This window comes from Limulus polyphemus, unplaced genomic scaffold (assembly GCF_000517525.1).
Source record: "Limulus polyphemus unplaced genomic scaffold, Limulus_polyphemus-2.1.2 Scaffold1039, whole genome shotgun sequence".
Lineage (NCBI taxonomy): Eukaryota > Metazoa > Arthropoda > Merostomata > Xiphosura > Limulidae > Limulus > Limulus polyphemus.
In genome coordinates this window covers 9,679-21,339 of record NW_013666649.1, presented here as the reverse complement: position 1 = coordinate 21,339, position 11,661 = coordinate 9,679, and the positions used below count along the sequence as shown (strand labels likewise).

General features: G+C 31.6%; 1 protein-coding gene across 3 annotated transcripts in view; it reads right to left on the bottom strand.

Annotated features, from left to right (window-relative positions):
• Positions 1 to 11,661, bottom strand: part of LOC106461822 (catenin delta-2-like) — a 31,282-nt gene that overhangs the window by 13,756 nt on the left and 5,865 nt on the right. For all 3 annotated transcript variants that reach the window (XM_022388900.1, XM_022388899.1, XM_022388901.1), the window contains exons 2-7: positions 10,272 to 10,458; positions 8,241 to 8,612; positions 7,031 to 7,282; positions 6,648 to 6,783; positions 5,800 to 5,920; positions 1,147 to 1,263 (exon numbers count right to left, since the gene is read on the bottom strand). In XM_022388900.1, coding sequence (XP_022244608.1) covers positions 1,147 to 1,263; positions 5,800 to 5,920; positions 6,648 to 6,783; positions 7,031 to 7,282; positions 8,241 to 8,612; positions 10,272 to 10,434 — 1,161 coding nt within the window. In that variant the 5' untranslated portion in view covers positions 10,435 to 10,458. The remainder of the gene's footprint in view (positions 1 to 1,146; positions 1,264 to 5,799; positions 5,921 to 6,647; positions 6,784 to 7,030; positions 7,283 to 8,240; positions 8,613 to 10,271; positions 10,459 to 11,661) is intronic.

Sequence of the window (11,661 nt, the reverse complement as noted above, 5' to 3'; positions counted from 1 at the left end):
ATAAGCAGTAACCTTTTCAAAGAATGTTAAAAGATTTGTAAGGTAAGATTTTCCCTTAGTGAAACCATGTTGACTATCTAACAAAATTCTAAAATTTGTTAAATGACTTTGCAAAGTATTTTTTAATAGACTTTCCAAAATTTTTCTCACAACTGATGTAAGACTAATGGGTCTATAATTACCATCCATTGCAAAAAGCTCCCTTCTCCCACTGAACTGATCCTACAAGTACAACTAGCTAATCTGCTCATCCTTACATACTAGCCTAAGCCTAGCATTTAGCCCTAATGAACTACTTATAACTTCATCACCACAATTAATTCTGGGCAGTATCCCTGACAAAATTAAATTATGGCCGTTTTCTTTAAGTGCCTTTATCAACCCCTTATACTTATTAATTAGCTCCTCTGACCTACCTTTCCCTACATCATTAGCCCCTACATGCACTACAAAAACTGCATCTCTGCTACTCCCTTTGGTATATATCTTGCTTTGTGATTTATATCCTCCACTTGTGGCCCTGGTTAGCATAATCTGATTCTTTTCTCCCTATTTACCCCACAGACTATTTTATCCACATGCCTTATCAAGGAATCACCTATAACATTAACCTCCTTATCATCCACATCCTTCTCTGACTCTTTTGTTTTCCTTCCCTCTAATAGTTCCCCATCTGCAGAAGCCAAGGGCTGAAATTTGTTGCTCAACAGAATAGGCTCATTATAACTAAATTCACCACTTTAAGCCCTAACTGTACTCTTTCTAACTTTCTTAAAGTCATTGTTACATTCTAGTATGGAACATGTATGTAAAACATTGATAACAATCTGTGCCTATCAGCAGTTTTAACACAATTGGATCAATTGGTGAAACTCAACAGTACTGAGAATCAAAAATGGTGTGTGTAACAAATATGAATATTAAACCAAACATTATCTAAAAATGAAAAAACCAACATTATAAATTAGACAAGGTATGTATATGAACTAACAAAGTTATCGATGAAACATATAGGCAATTTTAAATAAAATAGTAAATTTAAGTGTAAAATATGTCTTAGCTTACAGCTGAAAAAACACAGTATCTAAGTTAGGTAAAAGAAATCAGTTTACAGAAAAGGTAAGAGTATTTTTACACATATTCTACCTCTGAAGATGATAAGTTCCATAAGATCCCTGTTACTAACTCTTTGATTTCATTATCTGGTGTCTTCTGGAGTAATCTTATTAACACTGGGATCCCTCCTGCATTCTTAATAGCCCTCTGAAAGATAAATACTATAATTTTTAGTTTTAACAAAAATCAATTTCTTTATAAAGCAGATAATTTTCCATATATATGCACCTTTTCTTTGTCTCTGATGAAGATATCTGTCAAAAGCACTAGGGATTTTACTGTTTGTTTTGTTTATACAATTTACCAGCATTTTTGATTCTGTGCATTTTTTTAATATTGTATACACTGCATACAGTAGTAATATAACTTAGCCACATACATGTATATCAAGAGCAAAATTACAAGGAATTGTGTTTCATTTCAGTGAAAATTCTAATTCATAAAATATGGAAACTAGCATCTTAGTTACTAAAATCGACAAAAAAAACAAGAATCCTTGTGGTATCTGTATTTATGAAGAGACCTACATTTTCAAAACAGCTAGATAAGCAACTGATTAAACTGTTGTACATGAAATTTTGTTTTATTACAAAGACAAAAACACTAACCCTCTTGCTACAGGTACATCAAAGTGTGCACATCATGACTTTTTAGTTACATTCAAAATTTAATTAGATTATCATCAATTTATACAAATAAACTTGGCATCAAAATAAAGTTAATAAATAAAATTTTAATATCATATAAGTTTGAAGTTCTTAATTGTATATGGAAATATTTAGAAAAATCCTCAATCTCCCCTAGTATGAGAATTGCGACATTTGTTCTCTAAGTCTTCTCTCTTCTCCAATTTCTTTAACACACCTCTCTGAAGTAAGGAATTTAAAGTAAATTACTCATTACAATATAGATAATACAAAAGCAAAGTCTAATTTTTATAGCCTTCACTGTTATTTGTTAATGAAGTCAAAAATTAGAAAATCAGACCCACTTGCCACACCCATCTGTTACATCCTCTCTTTCACAAATTGCCAGTAGTTCTCTTTGACATTTTATACTATTGTTGGTTATACATGACTGTTTCAGTTGTTCAATGCAAGTGTTAAGATTAAGATAGTTTATAAAGCTCGAGTGTTAAATTTAGTTATTTTTAGAAACAATAGTTTGTTGCAAATTTGCTTATGTAACTGTTTACAAATTATAAGTTGTGTAATTCAATAGTTATGAATTGGTGATTGTTATATTATTGCACCATGTTACTAGAACCTTCTGAGCTTTTATCGTTGTTTTCATTGAATATTATTGTTTAATAATATCTAGTAGTGTGTGGAACATTCTAGAACTCTGTTGGGGCATAAATATACATTGCAAATTTAGTTCAAAAGTTAGACAGATATAGACTGTGTGATTGTGAGTTTAACCAAAAAGAGCATATCGTGGGGATTTTTAAAGTCAAATTATCACAAACTGTATTGTAATAACAGAGCAGGTAGAAAAATTTGTTTTGTCAATTGTGTTCTAAAGTAACTGAACAAGCCTGTGTATACTTTGACGAAAAGAGACAATTATTTAAAGCTCTGGATACAACTGTGATAATTAACTATGTAACGAACATTTGTATGTACACTTGACTTGTTTGAATATATTATTTTAAAACAAATGTATTGTGTGCTGTTTGTTTATTGTTGCAGTTTATCACCAACAAGTCACGAACGCCTACTCTAAAGAATCTTCACAAGGTATGCTCATGTGTTATAATATTGAATATGGTAACATGAGCTACACATTTGCCAAGTGATTTACAGCTTGTGTGGTGGGAATGTTAGTTAGACATGGTTGAAAAGCAATAAAACAATAAAATTAAATACAAATAGAAGTAGACTATCATGAGCTTTAAGCTATTTACAATAAACAATAGTAGTCTGCTGTTATAATTTGCAATCATTCTAGAAAGAAAAATGGTAATTTAGATTTATTTCATATTTTTTTAGAGTGGTGACAAGTTTGGTCAAATTGATTGCAGTTACACAAATGAAACTTGAAAATTTTCAGATGAAGAAAAATTGTAAGTCACTCAGTTAACCTGTAACCTAAGCTACCATATGAATTATGTAACACATGAGCTAATAATGAGCATACCTCGTGAAGAATTGGTTATAAGTAATACAGTATAAAACATCAGACAGAACTATTGGCAACACTCTGACTCCATATATTTAAAACAAATCTTTAGTGCACAAAAGACTTGTAATATTTACTGAAAGCTTGCCAGATTTGGTGAGGATACACAAAACATATCAAAAGTTATAGTATGGAAACTTTGATGGTCACTAGATTGGTCACATTAACTGAGCCTGTTTGGAAAGAGTTAGTTATCTTTCAACTAAGGTTAATGAATAATGAGCCATCAACACTATTTGCTTAAAATGTATTTTTCTAACTAGCTTTCTCTCTACGGGTTCAGTCAATTTGGTCCAAGTATGTGACTCCAAAGTGACTTTTAGTTTCCATACTATAACTTTTAATATGTTTTGTGCATTTTCATGAAATTTTGAAAGCTTTCAGTAAACATTACAAGTCTTTTGCATACAAAATATCAGATACTCTTTTAATGAAGTATTTTCACTAACAATTTATTTGTGTATATATGGAATCAAAGTTTTGACTGCTCCAAGTGCAATTTGATTTTCATGTTAAGATTAAAAACACTTTTCTTCACCTGACAATTGTCAAATTTCATTTGCATAATTTCTAAAACCTCCTAAATATATATATATCAAACATTTATTTCAGTAAAACTTTATATTCTATCTGTTATTTTCTCTACCCTAACTTTGTACCCATTCAGTTAATTTGACTGACCTCATAAGCATCATAGAAAAATACAAAATAAATCTAAATTACCCTTTTTCTTCCTAGAATGACTGCACATTGTAATAGGAAAGTAAAGCTGTTTATCCTAAGTAGCTTAAAGCTCATAACAGTATACATCTGTTTCTACTTAAATTTTATTGTTTTATTGCCTTTTGAACTGTGTCTAACTAATAATCCAACCACACAGGTTGTGAGTCACTCAGCAAACCTGTAACCTAAGTTACCATATCGAATTATGTAACATATGAGCTACTAATGAGCATGCCTTGTGAAGAATTTTTATTATTTGTTTTTTCTTTATCTTACCTAATCTAACCTTATCTAATAAGTTTCTAATTTTTATGTTTTAGTTATTTATATGATAATAAATAAAGAATACAAAGGAAAAAACAAGAATTATAGTATTTACCTAAGTCATTTTTAGTGTCAACTGTCAATGAAATTTAAACCTACCTTTTCATACTAATGGCACTACTACACTAAATATTTTTTATTTAATTAAATAATGCACTTTAAAACACAGAATAATGACAAGCTAAAAGCAGACAATGTTCTAAAACTATCATCATTTTTCTGGCTTTTTAACTATGTGATATGAGTGTTTAAAACTTTAGCTAATCTAGTTGATGTGATTCCTGTGAGAACAAATTTGAAACTGAACCTGGAAATAGACAATTTTCTGTATAGAAAACAATGTAATATAATATGTCATTTTATAGATTAAAACTTTGGCTTTCTATTAGTTATAAATAATATAGTACAAGACATCAGACAGAACTATTGGCAATTTGTGAAAGAGAGGATGTGACAGGTGGGCATGGCAAGTGGGTCTGATTTTCTAATTTATGGCTTCTTAAACAAATAAGATTGAAGGCTATAAAAATTATGTTTTGTCTAAGTAGTATCTATATCATAATGAGTAATTGACACTAAATTCCATATTTCTCAGACATGGCATGGCTAAGTGGTTTGGAGGCTCGACTTGCAACCTGAGGGTCGCAGGTTCAAATCCCCATCCCACTAAACATGCTTGCCCTTTCAGCCATGAGGGCATTATAATGTGATGGTCAATCCCACTATTCACTGGTAAAAGAGTAGCTCAAGAGTTGGCGGTGGATGGTGATGACTAGCTGCCTTCCCTCTAGTCTTTCACTGATAAATTATGAATGGCTAGAGCAGATAGCCCTCATGTAGCTTTGAGTGAAATTCAAAAACAAATAAACAAATCATATTTCTCAGAGAGGGTAAATAAATTAGAGAAGAGGGAAGACATAGATAGGAAATATCACAATTCTAATACTAGAGGCGATTGAGTATTTTTTCAAATATTTCCTTATAAAATTAAGAACTTTAAACTTATATAATACTAAAACTTGATTTCTTAACTATGTTTCGGTGCAAAGTTTATTCGTATGCATTGATAATAAAGTAGCTTAACTAAATTCTGAATGTTACTTTCTAAAAAGTCGTGACATGCACACTTTGACCTGCCCATGTCTAGAGTATTAAAGTTAGGAAAGTAATATATTTAAAGGATTGATAATCTTTCAGTTAAATACTATTTATATAATTAATTATTAACTTCAGAAAATATTTCTGATTTTTATGTAATAAGTAATCTTACCAAGGAAAAACATATAAATCAAAATTGAATTAAAAGTCAGTAAAATAGTTTCAGTTACATTATAATAAAAAAATTAATCAAAGGTCTAAACAAAAATGAAAAAAGTCAAATGTATTTGTAAATAACTTTTTAATATTTACATGCAAATAATGTTCTTAATCTTTGCATACGAGATCTCACCTTACCTTGTTTTCATCATTCTGTCTACCATAAGAGAGATTTCGAAGAGTACCACAGGCATTCCGCTGGATTTCAGGGATGTCCTGGTTGAGCAATTCTATCAATAGTGGCATGCCACCTAAGGCCCTTTCACATAGCATAAAAATTTGAATTACAGTCATGTTCACATTCATATGATTCTCACTCAACTAAATGAAGTTCAGACAATCAAGTTCATCAGTGCATAGTTATATTTCTATTTCAGTTATAAATGTTAAACAATATGCAGAAACCTACTCACGTTACTGAGTAAGGTATGACTTTTTAAGTGCTCATGCATTCTCCAAGCAGTTGGTGCTTAGCTATTATACAGCATACTACATCTGTTCCTTGTAAAAAATATACAAACAAAGATTTAATTTACTATATAAAAATTTATTCCCTAACTTATGAAATAGTGGGAAATATATAGTATTAAATGATATTTAGGGTGACCAATTCATTCCCTAGGGCAGGTTGGCTTCCAGTTATTTTGGCTATTTACAAATCTGGTCTAATTTGATGTATTTAAAGATTTAAGGGACATTTTTTTATCATTTGTGATAATAGATTTACTTACCTAGTTTTCTGCTTCATATGATCATCATTATAGCACAGATGCTGAAGGTAACCATTTTATCATTTGTGGTCGTAGATTTACTTACCTAGTTTTCTGCTTCATATGATCATCATTATAGCACAGATGCTGAAGGTAACCATTTTATCATTTGTGGTCGTAGATTTACTTACCTAGTTTTCTGCTTCATATGATCATCATTATAGTACAGATGCTGAAGGTAACCATTTTATCATTTGTGGTCGTAGATTTACTTACCTAGTTTTCTGCTTCATATGATCATCATTATAGCACAGATGCTGAAGGTAACCTGCAGCATTCGCTCGTATCACATTGTTTGGGTGACCCAAAAATTCTATAACTTCATGAAGATCTGGATCTCTCCATCGTACATCTGTTTACAAAATACATTTAAAAATCTGAAGAAAAGCTATGTGAGAAGGGAAATCAATAGGCACAGTTTATAAACACTATTAATTATACTGAATTTATTACTAAAATACTAAAACTTCACAGTTGGGATATTCTGTGTTTATGCTATAGCAATGAGAATAAAAGATTATTGTTATGACAAAGAAATGTTAATTATTAAAATTGGTTTTGCAATAAAGTTTTTTTTGAAATCATTATAATATACATACCTTCAGGTTCAAACTCTACTGGAAGTTGACATGGTGGAGGTGGTGGATGTTGTGTTTCAGGTAGAAGACCTTTACCTCCACTTTCTTGGAACACAGTCCTTGATTCTGGAGAATAAAAATGTGGAAGGTGGGTAGTAATATCTTGTGAAGGGAGTTGATCATCATAGCTAGGCCTTCTGTCCAAGTACCCCTGAGGTGAAGGTGCTGTCTCACAAGAGTTGTAACCTGGGGTTCCTGAGTACCCATAGGGACCTGGAAGGATGATCTTAGATACTAATAAGTTAAATTTCAACTAAATATTTCATTTAAAAGCACAAATTATATTTGTAGACTAGAAAACAGTTATAAATAAGCAAAGATATTTCATTCATATTTTGAATATTTTTTTAACTTTATCCATTAGTATCAAGCTACAAAATGTCTAAACAGTTTGCAAAGATTAAAAATCAGCAAAATCATGGGCTAGGCTGATCTTACAAACTTTTTAAAATATACTTCAAAATAGAAAAATAAAATAATCATAGCCAGAAATAGCACAATAGAATAATAGATTCAAATTATTGATGTCAGTATAATCACTTCTATCACAAGTTTTCAAAATGTTTATACTTTTTTTTTCTATTGCCAAACTCAAAATACTTTCTTAATCAACAATAACCAATGTCTGCTGAGCAAAAAGAGTGAAGCATTTAATCATAAACTTTATCCATTGTTTAAACTTTCTATCATTAGAAGTGGTGATTCAAGTATTGAATATTTTCTTTTCAGTGATTAAGGTGGTTTTCCTGATTTTGTAGGACTTTTAAATAGAGAGATTATCATCTTCCAAATTCAGCTACTAGCTTATGAAATCCCGGTAGTTAATATGAAATGTACATTAAAATTTATGATTAATACTTTAAAAACACTGAACATTTTACATACATAATAGTAATAATAATAATAAATTAACATAAACTGTACAATAGTTTGGATTAACTTGTGAGTGTTAGTCATAACAACTACTAAACTTTTCAGAATCAATGAAACACTCATAGGCATTTGAGTTTAGTAGCTGGACTAATGCCTTTCATACTACTTATTGCCAATAAAATAATGCATCTAATGTAGGCACATGCTTTTTTAATTTTTCGTTAAAACTAATTTTTTCTTGTTTACATTTAATACACAGAGCACCGTTTTTACTGGATATGTATCATAAAAGATTTACCAAATCTTTCTGCTATAGGTTGAGCTGTAGAGGGAGTTTTACCAGATCTGTCTTGGTATCCTCCCCTAGGTGGAACAAGTGTAGATCCACTAAACTCATTATACCCTGAAGGTCTGTGATTGTATTCTGACTGAGTTAGATGAAGACTCTGGGACACTGCACAATGCAGAGGATGTGACTCTGATGCTCCTGATGGAGGAGAAGGAGGTTGTTCAGGGTAGCCCTGACAGCTGTAATCTGGAAGTCCTTGTCCACTTGATGAAAGGTGTGTTTCATGGCCCCTTGCAGGCCCTGGAGGAGTTCTGTCATATGGCCCAAATCCCGGATGATAACCTCCTGTTGGTATCTGACCGACAGGACTAATAAGCTGACCTTTTCACCAAACATATCATGAGAAAAATGAAAAGAATTAAATCAAAAAAAGAAGATATGATTTTAAAAATAAATAATTTAAAGCTTGTGCTGGTAAACATCAAATATTGTAACAAATTAAACACTACAATAGCCATGATCCTTCCACTGTCATCAATGGTAGATCAAAGTTTACCACTGATGAGTCAAGATCAGAATGAGGTTCCAACACTTCACATATATTTTAACAATACATTCAATTACAATAGTCACATTACAGCAACACCACTAAATTATGCACTTTGGGATTTACAATTTTACACAGAAAAGTCATTATCGAAACAACTTTTCAGTTAATGCAAAACAAAATACACGTTATTCCCTAATCAGTATCCAAGATTACTTAGTTACTTTTACTGATGTTGCTTTAGCTTTCTCTTACATTAAGAATTATTCTACAGTTACACACCATCCCCATTTCAAGGCACATCCATGTTTTGGAAACCACAAGTCCTTTAATTTCCATAATTTCTAAACCAGAAAAACCTTATAAGTCTTATGTTTCCACTAAGCTGACAATTATCCATGAGAAGAAAATAGGAAAACCCTGCAAAAACCTCTGTCACTCAATCCTTTGCAAAGACAACCACACCCAGGATAAAATGCTCCTATTCTATCAGGCCTTCACCATCTACAGTGAATCTTCAATTCTTCAGTGAAGCCAGTTCACTCAGTGTGCTGACACTCACAATTGATACTAATAATTTATTTCTTTACTCTTTGCAACATAAAACTCAAACTCAGAAGAACTAGACAGCACACACTGTGATGACACTGAACCAACACTACTAACTCCACATATCTTCTGGAATAGAGTAATTCCCATTCCCAACCCAGCTCCTTATAGCCCTGCCTAATTTACATACACTTATGCAACACAACAAGATTGCTGTGCCACTCATTTGGGGACCATCCACCAATTTTGGAATGTAACTGTCACATATTTTACAATATGTTTTGTTAGGAGAGACTGAATTTAAGATACATTAAATCATATTTTTATTTTATGTTTTACAATAATCACAATATTCAAATAATTTCATAGGTACTGGATCGTTATCTTCAGAGTGATTGTTTTAATCATCTTACTATCATATCTTTCAGGGAATACTATGTAAATTCAACTTCTTCTGTTTAACCCTTGTCTGTAAAATATGGTTCAAGAACCCCAGTAATGATGCATTACAAATTTGTTGTAAAGCTTGTGCTACTGTAAATGTTGGATTTCTTAGCTATTGTGCTTAATTACCTTTTAGCAGATATTAAGTGTATACTGGAGCACTCGCATGCATCAAGTGACATCAGCTTGTACCTCAAGTTTGCAGATAAGAGTCAAGAGTTCAATGATAAAAAGCTATTACTTAAAAACAACCTCACTATTTTGTCCATATTGAACAAACTATTGTTACGGAAGAGTTTATACTGACAGAAAGTTAATACAACTTGTAAACATTTGAGAGTATAATCATACACGTACTTTTATTGTTTAACTATTTATTTCAAACATTCATACAAAATTATTTGAAAAATATTTTATAATAACAAGCAAGTATATAATACTTCTAAAGCTGAAAATTCTCTGTGAAACTGTTTGGTGACATGAAAGATAAAGCTACCTACCTGCATCATATGACAGATAATTTTGAGTTTCATCTCCTGGCTTATTATAAGCATAGGTAGTATAGTCTGTATGTGAGAGAGGTTCATGCCCACTGATGTATGGTGAATAGTTAATGGCCTGTGGTTCTGTGTTGAAAGGTCTAACAGGGCAGCTACCAATCATTCTACTTCCAGAAGTAGCTTTTACCTAAAAGATGGTACAATAGGAACAAACTACACTACAGAACACAATTAAAGTCATTCTATAGATATTCGTTAACCAAAACCTTACTGGAGTCTAAGTTATCTATATATATAGAACTTTTTATCTATTTAGTTAAACTCATACAAAAATTTACCAGTCTCATATAGTTAGGAAATAATGTTATTCTTATGTCTATACTTTACAAATATAGTTCAACAAATCAAAGATACAGGTTTCAATGTTAGTGACTTCCATACACAAAAATTACTTTCATATAATTCATATATAACCTAATACATTTATTAAATAATGCATGTACATGCCACTAAAAGCTAATTTAATGAACTGAAATATTCTTTATTTTCATAAATAACAGCATTAAAACATCTCTCTGTAAGCATATTTTGTTTAAGTTTGTTTAAAGTAAAAGACCCACTAAATATATTGTTCCTTACAACAGAGGATCAGTGGTACCAAAGCACACCACAGCATTGCTCCAGCACCTGAAACTATAGCTGAATCCCGACACTTCAAAAACTAAATATATGTATGTAAAAAAGTTATTCATTTTACAACTGAAATTAAGTGTCTTTCAAACATTACAGAATTTGTCAAACAAGCATATTATGCATATTTTGGAATAAAACTTGGGGACCAAGACAAATCATGGGCTCTGCACAAAGTTTGCACCATTTGTGTCAAGGAGTTGAGACAATGGACTAAAGGTAAGAAAATGTTTTTGCCTTTTGGAATTCCAATGGTCTGGCATGAGCTCAGAAACTACAGATGTGACTACTATTTTTGCTTATGTAACGTGCAAGGCTACAACACTAAAATGAAAATGAAATTTCATATCCAAACCTTCTATCTGCCATAAGACCTGTTGCTCATGAACCTGATGTACCTGTACCTACTCCACCAGAAACTCTTGATACAGTTTCATCTGGTTCTGAAGTCAATAGAAGTGATGATAGAGATTGTTTTTAACCTGAAACATCTGGAAAGGTTTCATCAAGACATCAGGGAAATGGAGAGGAGGTATCAGGGAAGGTGGAACATCAGCAAGATGGCTGATTACTACTGGTCATTGAAACGAGATGCTCCAGACGCAATAAATAAAAGAAAGACCACAATACATAGTTTTGAGACTAAAAGACGTATATTTCACACAAAAAAAATAGGATGAATGAGGATGCATATTCATTT